The following is a 15,786-nucleotide window of genomic DNA, read 5'->3' as shown; positions in this document are numbered from 1 at the left end:
TATCCTTAGGCGTAAACTAGTTATAGAATCTAGCTGCCCTTGTCGGCACTGAGAATGGAATCTCTTACATCCCCACATATGGCTGGTCATCTGCATTGAGCGCCTGCTTCAACAAGATAAAAGGCCTCAAGACCTATCACCACTTTATGGTCCACAACACAGGCATTGTCATCTGCAAGAGAAACGTTGATGCAGAAGAAGAGCGACGTCCTCTCTTGAAAAAGAAAGCCCCTGTACCACAAGATTTGCCACCTGAGGTCCCATCACCTGGGCTGAGCTCAAAGAGACAGTGGTACCTGTATACAGAAATCAGGAAGTTTGTCGCAGAAAAGTTCCGTGACACTGTGACACCACAGCCCAGTGTTGCTCAGCCTTCTGAGGCAGATTCAGAGAACAGTGTCAGTGAGCCGGATGATACCCTAGCAGTTCTTGGACCTTCACGTGCAATCACAGCAAAAAGGCCAGTGCAACACGCTACCGGACGAGGTGGGAAGAAGACCTGAACAGAATGACTAGAAAGTGATTTTTCTTCGAAATTAGTGTTTCTGTTAGCCTTAATTCATAGAGGATCAAGAAAAGATAAGTATGGAGTTGTATGAGTATGCTGAGAGTGCTGTGTTCAGTCCTATGTACAAAAATTAAGTAAAAATCTTCAGCAAAAAGTTTAATCGCGATTTTCTCAGTTGTAGTTTTCTCTTCTTTTCTGACTTTAAAGGGCAATATCTCAGCTTCTAGTGAGGCTAATTGCATGAAATAAAAGTAAATTGTTCAGAAAAAAGTGTAGATTCAGACAAAAAAAATCAACTAAATTTCCATATTTTGGTCAATGTGAGGTTTTCCCTCGCAGCCACACAAATATTGAAACAAAGTCAATGAACATAACATGAGTTCTCTTATCACGCCACGCCCAAGACTGGCCTGGATTGTTCTACAGGACAGCAGACCTGGCAATGAAGGTGTTAAAATACGTATAAAAAAGCTCTTGGTGAAAAAAAAAAGTCAAAACTCCTTCAAAGACTCTGATATTAAAGAGAGAAAACTGTAACAATGAGGTAAACTGTATGACAGTCCTGCATTCCCAGAAAGACAAGAGCATCTGAAAGACATGTTGCGGCTAGTATAACACTGCACAAAATAATTATTTTGTTTTTAGTGGGCTTTAGAAAGTTGACTTCAAGATCATGGTCAGGAAAACTTGTCCACTTTGATAGTCAAGGGAACTTCTGGACGCCGATGGGATGGGAATCCATCAAAAGCTTGCATCTTTTTTCTCTCTTCACGCCTGAAATCATACAAGAGTTTTGAAAAAAAAAGAGTTACCCTCATTTCAAAAGTTAGGCAGGTACTTTAAAACAAAGGTGGTCACTTCATTCTCAAGGGGTTTAATGTTGATCTCAAAGAAAAAAAAAACCTTGAAAGACTGGACAACATAGAGCATGTGAGAAACAAAGGGCAATTCAGTAGAATATAAAGAAATAATATATCTAAGCCGTTCTAGAGTGCCTACCATTTACTCACTAAATAGTTGTGACTAGAATTCACAATTAGTAAAATACTGCCATACTTCGTCAGAAGCAGATGGACAAAAATGACACATTAACTTTTCCGTTCCAGGACAAAAATGACACAAAAAAGAAGTATGAAAATCTGCAAACACAAGAGCACCCACAAAGTTCCCCTAGAGAGAGTATGCATGCATTCATAGAAGAAATACGACACACACACACTATGACAATTATAAGACAGCAGAAACATAAAAATCAAACGGAAGAAAGAGCATAATGACTACAAATAAAGAAAGAATGACCAAGCAAGTAGAAGACTAGTATCAGTCAACCCTGTTCTTCACTCAGGAGAAAACGTGAACTCAAGTTTAAATGAAAACTGTCGACTCATGGGCCAGAGATTTTTTCAAATTGGTAATAAAGACTCTAATCCAGCATCAAATACTAGTAATCACATTATTATAGTGTACAACTATTCAACACGACAACAGCCACATTTCACCATGATCAGGAAGGAGAAAATGGTACCACTGAAAGGAAGCAAAAGGAGCAGCCCACATTAGATACTACCACCAACCACTTCCATGTTCTTTATCAAAGCTTTCACTTACATTCTCTTCTTCTCTTCAACAATCTGTTGTAGAATCAGTCGTTTCTCAATATCTTCCTGTGTGGAAAAATCATCCGCATCTAGGAAGCCTTTATCACCAGACAGAATCTGAGGGAACATGACAAACAGTTAAAAGAGAGAAAAGGTTATTATTAGCTGTGTCACTTTTCAATCCGACATACAAGAAAAAAAAAAAGCAAACATGCTCAATAATGTTGGTGGTGACATCAATATCAGTGCACACTGAAGAACACTTTGGAAAACTTATTTGCTCCAAGGCTTCAAACAAATCATTTTCTGCTGTAATTTTTACGGTCCCTACAACTACAGCAGTCATTCTACAGAGGTCCTGACTTTTTTTCAAGTTGAATTTATCTGTCTCTGCCCTTTTTGTGTCCAATAATCTTCGATTTGTAAGAGGTATGAAGCTTCCCAAGAACAATAAAAATTTCAACCTGGGTTCACCTTGTACTTGACAACATAAAAATCATTGTCAACAGTAATTGAAACACAGTACCTTGATACCGACGAGATCTCCGTCTTGCACGTAATATGGGGCTTGGCGGATGTTGGTCTTATGATTTCCACGTTTCTTGCCCTTGTTCTTTACAGTTTTCTGTGGGTGTTCAACATACACAGTGAGACACAGGACAAACAACTCCAGGAAGAAAAAATGAAGAATTAACTTCATTAGCCTTCAGTAATATCATCATAATTAAAAACATTTATGGGATTTGAAAAAAAAAGATTCATTTCATAGCTATGAAGCAGATTAAGAAAGGGAAATGAAAAAGTTGCAGTTAGTCTAAGGAGCAAAACTAACTGAAAAAATCTATAAGAAAAAATTAAATAAAAATCAAGTAAGAATTATCATAAGCTTTGGAAGCCTAACAAAGCACAACACAATCAAAGCAAACTGTCATCTTTACATGATTCACCAAACCAGGATCCTGTTTTCGTTCCAGGTAATCTACGCTGTCTAGTTCACATTTTGTTATACGACTCAAAACATTATTTCAAAACAAATTTCATTCATTCATGAAAGGGCATAAATAGATTAAAAAAAAAACCCAACTCTGTTATAGTCATAGTCAGACTAACAATTTTAAATTCTAAAGACGTAACTTTGTTTAAAATTAAGCATCACTACAAATTAAATATGTCAAATAAAAGTGGCCAAACCATCAAACAAACAACAGCAAGATTTATATCTCCCAACTCATGACAAACAAAAATTTGACCAACAAACTTTTAAAAAGTAAAGAAACAGTCAGTCTATATAAGACTGAAGATTTGCAAGCACCTGTGGCATATCACGCAGCACTGTCCACACACAGGTGTCAGGGTTATATTTCGCCAACAGTATATCATGGAGAGGCAGTTCGAACCGCGATGCCACGGCTTTCTTCAGATCTCCAGCCCCGACTCCAGCAGAGCTGTTCCACACAAACTCTTGTGCTGGCATGTAGATGCGAGAACCGCTGATCTTCTGTGCCACCATCAGTAAGATTTCATGTAGGCTACAAAAGAAAAAGAGGCGTACTATGAATGTGTGATAGCAACTTGTCGCAGACAACTCAAGGCTCAGAAAAGTACATTAATTCAATAAAAGTCTCCTTGGTGCTCTAGAAGGGAAGGGCAAAGTCAGACAAATGTCCGAGATATATCACATGAGGGACCAACCAGCAACACTTCCGCCCACCAGCAATTAGAGATAAGATAAAATCAGAAGAACATATAAATGCTATCTGAGAACAAGAAAAATAACGTCTGATAAAAAAAAGCAGAAAGGCTCCCCATGTACTATCATATTGCCTTGACAACAATTCTATCGTATTGTGCTGACAACCCTTTCTGACAAGGAAAAACAAAAAGATGCACGAAAACAGTCATTTTCCAGTAACAGTAATTAGTTAAATGAATTGATTCACGGATAGACTTTACTTACAGTGAGCATCCTTGCTTGCTTATTGCATGTACAACAGAAACTAGTACATTCCAATCACTTATTCTATAAATATGTTAATAATTAAAATAAATCTTTAACAAAATCTCTCAGTGGTAAAACGTAGAATTCACATCAAAGCCAAGTTAAAAAGATACAGTCTATCTAAGAGTAATTCACATACCCCAAAGTTTCCTCTTTTTTCAGAATCTGTATAGCTAGATGGACACCTTCTTTAGAGTTGGCATGCCTGTATCAGAGAAAGAGAGAGAAAAACTGATTTAAAAAACCCATGGCTGAACAAAAGTAGACTGCCAGTGGAGCTAACTGCCTGCCTCACAGCCACTTCAAACTGCAGCTTGTCAGAAGTCAGTGTGCTTAGACAGCCTGAAAGCAGATTTCAATCATATGAATGTGGGTAGAAAGAATTTGTGGTAACTATACCACTAGCTCAATATAATGTTGATTCTGTGATTGAGGAGGAAAAACTTCCCTCTGAAAGCTTTACAAGATAAAAAAAGAAATGACAGTAAAAGTCTGAAAATAAACCCACTGCAACACTTGAAAAATAAAAAATGTCCTTTGCCGAGTCTTTTTCTACATGAAGCACATTAGTTTCATCTCCAGTCAGCCTCAACATAATACCAAGGTAAATGGCATCTGCAAAGCTTCATTCAGTTTATGTAAAAATACCTGAGTGTTTGTGAGGAATTTCGGATCACCCCCTTCAGTCTGTTATTCTCAATGACTCTGAGGCGCATAAAGTTGAGGGTTGGAATCCGCAGGTCCTGGAATTGTGGTGTAGACAGCAACTCTTCCTTCAATCTCTCCACACCAGTTGCTTTTGGCACCACCAACTGTGATCATGTTCAAAAAAGCAAGTGAAATTTTCTAAATAGATATTTCAACTGGTTTGATGTAAGAATACACTTTTTTTATACACATAAATAAGCCTCTGTCAAACAATGGAAAGTAAAACACATGAAGGATACTTGCTGAGTACAGCAAAAATAAGTTGGTTCTATAACTCAACCTCAAGAAGATCAGAATGCTCAGACCACTATCCCATCTGAAATTATATCTAGGTTAAAAAAGAAGAAACATATACAGGGTCCCCACCAAATCCTGGAAATTTTTTTCAAGACCCCTATTCGAGGGAAAAATAAGTCTGCTGTGCGTCAAGAATGATCCCCCAAAAAAGCCAATCTATCAATGATAAGAAGTCAAAACGTCTTTAAATCAATGCAAATGTACATTTTGTAGTATAGTCTTCGAACAATAGATGATTATAATACTGGGTGACGGCCAACCCAGCTTCTCAATTTTCTGAGGGGGGGGGGCTCATCCGTTTTCCAGGGGTATGTTATGTTACATAACAATGACAGCACATGCTCCATTTATCTAATATATGTATATGTTTGTGAATACACACACACACACACACATGTAGGTTCATTATATACAGTCAATAACATGTATTGAGACACTGGGATCTTGTGTGACTTAGGTATTTCAGTCTGTTCTTACTCATTCATATTTTCCCCTTATAATAGCTGATATAAACAATATAAAAAATGAATCCTGTTTTGAGCCTGAGAAAAGACCTAGAACCAGAATATCGACTGTCAATAACCAGTCTGGGTGTCATGAATCATATAATAAACGTGAAGACGAAAACTATTGCTCAAACTCAAGGTAGAGTAATATAAGTAATAACTTGAATTAGACCTGCATGTGAGCCTCAACCAGATTGTCTGAAAATTTTGCGCAAAACCCCCCCCCCAAAAAAAGGCCTTTGTGGGTGTCATAAGGAAGAACATCCGAGTAACGAGCGACCACCCCAACAAACACAATAAAGAAGAGACCTAACCCTAACCCTACCCCCAAAAAGAACCTGCAACGGGCCTCATGTAAAAAGGCCAAAACAAGTCCTAAATGAAAAAAAAATTTAATTAAAAAAACCACACTCCAAAACAAACAAGGAGCATATAGATCTAGATCTAGATTCTAGATCTATATATGGCTTACATCTACATTGCTATAGGGTTTGATACAATAACACAATAGAATTGGGAATCCTTCATATATATATATATCTAGATCTAGAAATCTAGTAATCTAAATAAATCTAGGTCTAGATCTTGTAGAACAAGTGAATAGGAATAGGCCTTGAACTAGAAATCCGCATCCGATTCCGAACAGAGGGACTCAGCTGAGTCTAGATTCTAGATCTAGATCTAGATTCTAGATCTTTACTAAATAAATAAACAATTCACGCACCTGATGAAATGCTTATTTTTACCAATATAAAGATTACAGCACAACCTATGATAGGGTTTGACACAATAGAATTGGAATATGAATCCTCCATTGAGGTCTATAATGATCTATATAAATCTAGATCTAGATTCTATTAGAACAAGAGAGTCGGACTTGAATGAATCCACACGATCTGAACAATTGAATTAGTCAACAAACGAAATTCAAAATGGCCGCTCGAGCACGAAACTGAAAGTAGATAATTTAAGTTGTCGTCCTTTTTCGTATTCGCATTTCTACTTAGGTTCCGACAATTATGTCAGAAACGCCGACGTCGGCAGTCGGCGGTGCGCGCGTCGGCGGTCGGCACGAAAACGAAAGTGCCGACGAAGTCGACGGGAGAAAAATGGGTCACTGGCAGTCGGCCAAGCCTCGCACTACGCACATTGACTGATACAGGCTGGCCTAGCGATAGCATCGGCCGGTTCGCGGGTCGGGTCGCGATTGTCGGATTTCAGACGATTGTCGGCAAACATGCAGGTCTATTGAATGGCTCAAGTAGACTTATACAGTGTAAGAAGTGTACAAACTGAGGGAGGGCAAGATGCAGTGACACCGAAAATCTGCCAATCTGGAACAGAAAGCTAAAAAAAATATATTATATATTAAATACTATCACCCCATCCAATGAAACGCGAACACTCAAGTTCAAAAACAAGGCATGACGGATCCCGATTCCACACAAGGCCTGCACCAACGTGCGCTTTGCAAAGAGCTCTTATAGTGGTTATCAAAATTCTAAAAATTTGCTTCCAAGCTCAGTTTTTGTCCTCTAGTGTAGCCTTCAACCCCACCCCACCCCCTTCCCCCAGGTGCATCTTTAAAAAAAAGAAAAAATCAATACCCCCCCCCCCCATTCCGGAGCCCTATACTTCACAGCACACAGACTGCCGGTACTCACACGATGCTTTATCATGTGATGTGAGCGTGCAGGTTCACTGACTGGACATGATGGCGAGCCTGACAAGACGCTTGTATAACTTTCTTTTCTTTTTTTTTTTTTCACAAGTGACAGCACAGGACTTATATTGATTTATTTTCATGGCGACACAGCGTTTGAAATTAACAACTGACATGTTACAAATGTTGCGTTATCTATCAGACTATTACCGGAAAATTTCTGGGTGGTAACGAAAGCAAGAGTAGATCTTGATTCTTCACGATCGAGCCTCGGTGTCACACATACACTTCCGCCTGCCGTCATAGCAGTTCAATTATGTTTCGTCCTCATGATTCATCAACCATACTCTCTAGATAGCTACACTACTAATAACACCAAGGCCCTATCCTTTCCTGACCCATCACAAAATTCCCGAATTTTTCCCCATTTCCCGACCAGGTGGGGACCCTGTATATAACTTAGCTAGTCTTCATTTGGAAAAGATATCTTATGGTACAACCATTATGATGAATTATGGATGTCAAAGATAGCAAAAGCATCATTCCTATTGACACGAATTTATATTTTCATTAACTGCTACAGTACCACGTTATGATTTTGGAAACTGAGCATGGCTATCTTTAACTAAGTGTAGGCAAACACCCACTCTGAAATCAAAATCAAATCTACTTTACTGAGTGGTGAACATTTCATTTACTGAGGGATAGAGAAAACGAATACACAATATCATTTTTTAAAATCTTACTGGATTTTCAAAGAGCTGTTGAAAAGCTGGGCACAAACAAACATTCAGAGGATTGAGATCTTTTCTGGGGACGTGATCCTTCACGGACAACCTGCTGGCCAGTTCCACTATATGGACACAAAAATAAAAAAAGTAAATGAATTTAGACTCATAGAAAAGAACGAACTGTGTGCCTGAAATATAACATTTTCAAAGCATGACAAATATGTCCTCGTGGTTTTATGCACCCCGCATAATTTAGCAAAATTTGATCATTTTTTTGCATAATTTCTGATTATTTTCCTTTATCATTCTTTGTTAAAATTAACAGAATCGCATAATTTCACATTTTTGGGCTCAGTTTGCATAATTTCACATTTTTTTTGGGCACAAAACCACTGGGACAGAAATATAAGCAGATTTAATTTTACAATGAGTTCACACAGAGACATATGGTAGTGTTAATGACTCATTATTCCATTTAATTTTTACTTAAGTCTTTTTCTTACCCCAGCAACTGAAAACTAAAGAGCTGAAATTTGTACACAAGAATTGTCAACCATACTCCTGTCCGGTTCTTCAATTTATACCCTACTATCAGCTTCCATCAAATCAACAGACTCAAATCAGTAAGGGCATTCACTATCCTTATCATGACTTCAAGTCACACACAACCAGTGCAGAGCTGTCAGTGAAAAATGAAATCTTCACCTAAAGAGCTAGAAACACAACTGTTCATATAGGTTTTTCTTTCATAAATGAAAAAGATAAGAGAGTATGCAACCACAAAATCTCTTCCCGCTCATCTATACAAAGGAAAAAGGTCATGAAGAACTTCACCAAATGACAACAGGCAGGATATCTCTCAAATGAAATAAATTAAGGGGGTAGGAATACACATTAAACCAAACAAACTTAACAAGGATAGTAAAAAAAAAGTTGTTCCCGCATCTGATCCGGACATTGGGGATTGCCTTGTTAGTGAGACAACTTCCTGAGCCTTCGGTATATTGTGGTAGGGCGGCCAGTTCCTTTCCACGCCGCTTTTACTTCCCAAACTCGAAGTCAGGTACCCATAACTGCTGGGTGGGCAGAAGGGGGGAAAAAAAATCTGTGTCCGAACCGAGGCTCGAACTCGGACTTTCCACTTCGGGGACTAGCACACTAACCGCTCCACCACCCCACCCTCGCCAAGGATAGTATTATTAATTAAATTGCCATTACAGAAAGTGAAACAGCATTGAATACACAATATAGATAACTAATTAACTTGCACAATACTTACACATAATTTTGTCCTCCTCCTCCTGTCGGTTAAGAGATGAGACACAACCTGGCCTGTCCCCTGAGCCCATCTCTTGGCCAAAATTTCCTGCTTCTTCCATCACCAGCAGCACAGTCAGGCACACCTCGTCCTGAGGAAATTTGTAATGAGTAACAGCCTTGAGACCAGAAGGAATGAAATTTGATAAATAGGCTAGGCTTTTCAACCCCCCTCAACAATTAACTGTCAGTTTTTATATCAATTTTAGTCGGAACATTTGATTGCAAGGGGGAAAACAAAAACTTTCTAAGGAGCTGAAACACTTTAACTGTGCTGAAGGGCTTCGTTTTTTGTTGTTTTCCATAGAAGTTTTACAGCGCTCGCAACTGCATTAGATTATATGAGCATCAAAGGGTGGATGTCAATAGAGAAGTCCTTACAGGGAATCGGGCTTACTCTGCTCATGTCTCTAGCTTAAACAGCACAAAGTCTGCTTCAACTATCAAGGCACTCCCAGGCAGTTATAAGCATGACGTTGATGAATCAGCCCATTTACAATTCTACTGTGCATAAGAACATATTAATGTCCCCCTTTTGGGAATGGTCTACAGACACTTCAGTTAGTAGCACCGCCCCGGGGGGTATGAAGGGCTTCATGCATCTCACTGGCTGAAAAATAGATATTAAGTCTTGAAAACTTTGTTGTGCAATAACCATGTGATTCCTTTCAAAAAGGTTGAATGTATGTTTTGTTAAGAGGATGCATTGACAAAAGGTATGTACAATCAGGGTTTGAACCACATACTTTGGTGTGCCTTCAGACATGCTTGATTTCTGCTGTCTGAGAGAGGGACAGAGGGAACCAAGGGACCCTAGTGGCAGAACAAAACCAACTTCACACCATGAGCACTGTACATTTACTTGACCTCTGATCAGTACACTTAAAGAGAACACAGTGCAGAGATACAACGAGACAGCAGACAGAAACCAAGGAAGGACATGAAGGGACTTCACGGACAGCATTATCAAATCAAGCCTCCCCCCTCCTCCCCCCAAAAAAAATTCAACCAAAGCAACAGACCAAAAACAAAACCTCATCAAAATTTCCCCAAACCACACTCCACTCATTCATTTCTCACAAGCCCCGTTCACAGAATTCACTTCATCTGACCTCATTCCCAAACACTGGCCTTTGACCTCACCTTCTTGACCAGCACACCTGGCTGCAGCACCAATGTGTCCCCGTCATTGATCAGCAAGTCCAGCAGAGAAACATCCAGATTCTCCAAGGCCTCAGACGGGTCGCCATACACGTCCGTCTTGCTCAGATACCACTGGTTTCCTGCACATGAACATGAACAGCACATGCTCAGAAATGTCAAAAACGACCGCCTAGACATTTCAACCCTATCTGTACGCCATAGGGTCATTTTGTACCCCCGGGGTTGTATTCTTCACATTTTAGAATACTTCTAGTACGAAGATCTCTTTGAAACTTTCAGTATTTCTCAAAAAATCATTTTGACAGACTACTATGCAAAGTGTATGGATGGGATTAACGAGTAAATTTACCCATGTCGTATGGATACGATAGTAAAACATGACGTAGGTATAGGGTTAACCAAAGAAAAGACTTCCTAAAACACAGTGTAAATTTTGAGCACCTCAAAAGACACATCTTACAACTCTGACTTTTTGAAGGCCTTCGAAGGAGTCTAATTTTTTTTTTCCATTGCAAGAAAGTACCTAAGCCACCAGGCACACTGGGAGACCATTTCCACATGGGCCGGAACATTAGACCATTACATACAGCATCATAAAATCGTTAAATCACTTGCCACATTTAACAGTTTTGCTTCACTGCCAGTATCAGTGCCAATATGAAAAAATAAAACGTAAGTTGAAACCTATACAACGAAACTATTTCCACCATATTAATTGTCGGTTGGGAAAGGGGTCCCATTGCTTACCCACCAAGCCCAATGTCTACATTTCTGAGTGAGTGGTAACTCTTTGTACTTTGAGCATAGTAATCAAATTTGTCACATAACCAGATCATATGGAGAGAAAAGTACTTTACCTACCCCCTTTAGGAGGAATATTTCTTTCAATCTGTAAGAACAGATTTGTCTACAGCCAACAACTAAAACACACAACAAACACACAGTTCAAAGAGCACTGACCTTCACAGTCCATGAGCTGACACGCTGCTTGAAGCAGGCTCTGCACAGTCAGCGCTCTGTCCACCAGAAACTCATGCTTAGACATCAGCTTGCCATTCTCCACCTTATTCACACTGATTGTCATCTGAGAGTTAAAAAGAATGCAAGACATTAGGAGTATAATATCCATTCTACTTCATAGAAATCTACTAAGCTAAAAGGAACTCACCTTAATCAAGACATAATTTTCTTATTTGACAAATTTTGAAGGACTTACAGAAACCAGGCTTTTGTAATCAGATTCAAGCATGTGCTTCTTTGAAAAACAGGTATTTTTCTCTGAAGGAATGTATTGTATTTACTAATAATCAAGCTTGAATAGCTTAGATGACTAAAAAGGTGTCGCATTCACAAAAACATTAAATAGTCAGTACTCTAATAAATGTACCTGTGTTTATTGTTACGAGCCAACTGACATGTTCTGTTCACATTTCTCTGTTAAAATAATCTGTTCCCAAAGATAAAATATAGGCAGTATAAAAAATATTGAACAGACCAAATAATTCTATGTTATATCTGTAACTCGAGAACTTCTTTAAGGCTGAAATGAAAATAACACAAAACAAAATAAATCATTCTCTTAAGATTGTGTACAACAGCAGAGAGATCTCTTAGTGCTCACCTCTGTGTCCTGTGGTGGCCTCCCACTTTCCAGAACAACACAGGCACCATCAGAAAGACCACAATCTTGTAAGCTGAGACCTTCACGTACTGGGATGAAAAGAAAAATCACGGGATTCAGAATCTATTTTGAAATAGGAGTCAATATTATAAACATTAAAAAGTGATGTGAAAGTTGACTTGAAAATTGGGACAAGAAAAGCATGAAAAAAAAGTGGAAAGGAAAAGGAACCACAAATTACCTGCTTTATGATTTGTCAGATTTAGAGAAAGGGAGAGAAACATAGACTATAAATTGGTCAAATGAGGAAAGGGACAAAATCAAAATTAATGACCTCAAGTAATTCAACAGCAAAATTTTTAAAAAATGTATAAAGAGCCTTCACATTTTCCATTGACCAAAGTACCAGTTTAATCATAAAGTTCAAACAAAAGACAAGACAGTGTTTACTTTAAATATCAAAGCAGAAAAAGACTGCGAGAAGTGTTTCTATATGACATGAACATTACAAAACGCAGAGTACTAAGAGAAGCTGCATTTTTTTGGTGTCAGTGACTCACATGGAGGTTTTAGTCCTAGACTGCGATGGTCTTCTCTCAATCTGACTGTTTCTGTTGACACTGCATGCACTTGGAGAAGATTCATAGCCTGGACTTTGAAATCCTTCACACTCTACAAAAGTTGGGATCAGAGTTAAAAGGTTGTGAGCAACAATATAAGGCCAATAGAAATAATTCAAATATAAATACTGTGAAAAAGGAAGAACTCACCTAGTCTTCTTCAAAACCCCACCACTGTCCAAATATACCTGGCCCTGGTGTTTCACCACTTCTATACATCTACAATAAACATCCAACATAATGAGCCCCTTTAAGGACCAAATTCACAAGAATATTAAGAGTTAAAAAATTAGGGGTTTTACAGTCTTCAGAATGCAGGTTAATACAACAGCTAAAGTGGAAAACTCATAGAAGGAAGTAAGACAACAAGTTCATCCACCAACTGCCTCTACTGAGTACATAAAAGACACACATGTCTGCAACTTACCACAGAAGGTCTTGTGCGGGCCACTGCAGTTCTACAGGTTACTTGACCTAGGTTCTGGAAAACAGAATAATAAATCAATTCGTTTAAATTCTTTAAAATCAAACATTGAAGACCAATATACTCTTTTTTCCTTATTTACCACCACAAGAAAGATGTGCCATCCTGCCTCCCCCTCTGGAAAAAACAAACTAATAAACAAACATCAATTTGTTCAATACAAATATCACATCATTTGCTTTATTTATCATGAAAAGACAGCAAAGATGCTCTCTTCTAAAGATTGCGCAATCATTTCCTTTCAGCCTGTTGGGTATATTCACCTATCCTGACCGCACAAGATCACACAATTCTTAAACCAAATATTATTTCCTAATTGTTATAAAAAGATTCTCCAAGACATGCTTGCCATAGTTAAAAAAACAAAAGTAAGTTCTCATCTGACTGGAAAAACCATTTGCCATGACAACAAAATACTCAGCAGTACCACATCAATGCCTCAAAGTTCCTTACCCCAGCCAGTCGCTCCAGTCGCTCCTGCAGAGTGATAGACCACTCAGGCTCCATAGGTAATCTGTTGCCCTGGCAAGCTTCAGTTTCTTGTTCCTTCTGAGGTTGTGTGCCAGCCTCACTATAAGGAAAAGAAAACAATTTGCGTTCTGACCACACTAGCATGGACAACTGTTGTGTTTGAGCCATAGCATGGAGCAAGTCAGCATGACAATACCCAAATTCTAAAAGGAACAGAAAAAGAAGCAAGTAGGAAGAGAGACGAGGGCACAAACCACACAAAAAAAGAACAGACTTACCGAGACAGCACATTTCTTAACTGTAGATTTTCAAAAATGAAGGAAATCTCTTCCTAGGCAATCAACATAGTTATAAATTCTATCAAAATATTCTTCAACTTGCTACTATCAATGACACTGTCACAGAATTTAATGCGACACCTCTTCCATAACGTTTTGCTTTACATTTTTGTCTTTTCTTATTCTATCATCTCGCCCAATACCTATTACAAAGGGGGGGGGGGGGGGGGGGGCACGGAAGAAGAAGTAAACGATGGCATATGAGTGTGTCCATATGTGCATTTTGAAATGCATGTGTCCCTGAGATTGGAAGAAAATTTGACATGCAGGGGTACGTTTTGATCCCTGAAAAGTATCTCAAGCCCACACGACTGGGAGAGGGTCCCATACAAATGCATGCCATTATTCTATTGCCCCTCTAAAATCCAGACAGGAACCTTGTAAATCAAGGAAGACAACTAGAACATTTCATACAAAGAACCAAAAGTTAGCAATTTTTCCACTTAATTTGATTTTCCTTTCCGGGGAAAGCTTACCTGTCATCGATAGGTCCAGCAAGTAACACACTGCCATTGCCCAGACCTGACTCTGCCAAACTCACAGTATCGCTTAGAGGCAGAGCCCTCAGAGTGTGATTTCCATTATCTCCCAACTGTCAGGCAATCAAGAAACATTGGTTAATGCATTAAATCACAGTACACACATTTCTCAAAACATCATAGAGCCTTGAGGAAATATTGTGTCAAAACAGGACACCTCATGAGATAAAGAACTGTCGAAGAAAATGTCTTTCAGGTCAAAATTTTAAAAATACAAATTATATGTAAAATAAGTTCTTAACCCTAATTGGTAGAAAACAAAAAGCTTTCAAAGAAACAGATCTTTATTCCACATTTTAGCATTTTCTTTGATTTTAGGCTTTTTAGTGGGTCATTGCCCTTAAAAGTAAGTTTTACTCATTTCCTGTTTTTAAATGACTATCTGGTTGTTATGAAGTCTTAACCAAATTTCTCGCTCAGTGTCCATTACAGACTTAGACTTTCTAAAAACTAAACTTTTTTGACTCTCAAAGTAAAAAAGGAGTACATTAATACACTTATGAGACCACACAGAACGAGAAACAAAATCTCAACACGTAGGGTAACAATTAGATTAGCCAGACCCACCTCGCTGAGATGACTGAGCTTCATCTCCCTGAGCTCCAGGTCGGTGGCAGACACCACCACCTTGTACAGGTCCAGCAGACTTTTGTTCTTAGCCAGCACTACCTGAGCCAACAGTCTTTGTATGTCAGAATCCCGCACAGTCAGGAAAATTGGCTCACACGCCTCGCCGGTAGCCACAAACTCCTCATTTATCTGGTAGAAATACGAGTTTGTGTATTTGTTTATGTGAGTAAAAAGAAGCATATCGACACAATAAATCTCATTTAGTGCATGGAAAAATGACGATAGACAGAACAGACAGAAAAAAAAAGGGAGGGAAAGAAGAGAAATACAACCTTCCAGTGGCATCCTCCACTCACCTGCTTTGAGTAAAACAAAAGAACATCTTCACCATGAGACACATGAAAGTGAAAGTTCAGTACAATAGCAATACTGAGAGGTAGAAAGAAAACTGACAGCACAAGAGCACCCATCATCCCACAAGCAACAATATTTTTGCTGAACTTTGAGAATGGACAACTGCATAGAATGAAAAGAAAGCTACAAAACTCCAACAGAGTAAGAAAAAGACAAGAGAAACGACAAAAAACCCCCAAAAACAGAGAAAAATTGAAGAACAAGTTTTCAGCATTACTCATAGGTATCGCATAAGTGT

The 15,786-nt window shown here is 38.7% G+C and overlaps 1 protein-coding gene across 1 annotated transcript in view; it reads right to left on the bottom strand.

Moving 5' to 3' along the window:
* Positions 1-875: 875 nt before the first annotated feature.
* LOC101859933 (ubiquitin carboxyl-terminal hydrolase 40) overlaps positions 876-15,786 on the bottom strand; it is a 42,155-nt gene continuing 27,244 nt past the window's right edge. Inside the window, exons 20-35 of the mRNA XM_005097763.3 lie at positions 15,132-15,323; positions 14,502-14,617; positions 13,670-13,787; positions 13,160-13,213; positions 12,673-12,784; positions 12,113-12,201; positions 11,452-11,575; positions 10,471-10,610; positions 9,290-9,419; positions 8,026-8,132; positions 4,754-4,917; positions 4,245-4,310; positions 3,419-3,635; positions 2,633-2,731; positions 2,117-2,223; positions 876-1,282 (exon numbers count right to left, since the gene is read on the bottom strand). Of these exons, the coding sequence (XP_005097820.1) occupies positions 1,186-1,282; positions 2,117-2,223; positions 2,633-2,731; positions 3,419-3,635; positions 4,245-4,310; positions 4,754-4,917; positions 8,026-8,132; positions 9,290-9,419; positions 10,471-10,610; positions 11,452-11,575; positions 12,113-12,201; positions 12,673-12,784; positions 13,160-13,213; positions 13,670-13,787; positions 14,502-14,617; positions 15,132-15,323 (1,932 nt within the window). The 3' untranslated portion in view covers positions 876-1,185. The remainder of the gene's footprint in view (positions 1,283-2,116; positions 2,224-2,632; positions 2,732-3,418; positions 3,636-4,244; positions 4,311-4,753; positions 4,918-8,025; positions 8,133-9,289; positions 9,420-10,470; positions 10,611-11,451; positions 11,576-12,112; positions 12,202-12,672; positions 12,785-13,159; positions 13,214-13,669; positions 13,788-14,501; positions 14,618-15,131; positions 15,324-15,786) is intronic.

Source organism: Aplysia californica, unplaced genomic scaffold (genome assembly GCF_000002075.1).
Source record: "Aplysia californica isolate F4 #8 unplaced genomic scaffold, AplCal3.0 scaffold00163, whole genome shotgun sequence".
Lineage (NCBI taxonomy): Eukaryota > Metazoa > Mollusca > Gastropoda > Aplysiida > Aplysiidae > Aplysia > Aplysia californica.
Note: the sequence above shows the minus strand (reverse complement) of the source record. Positions and strands in the feature narration are given on the sequence as shown.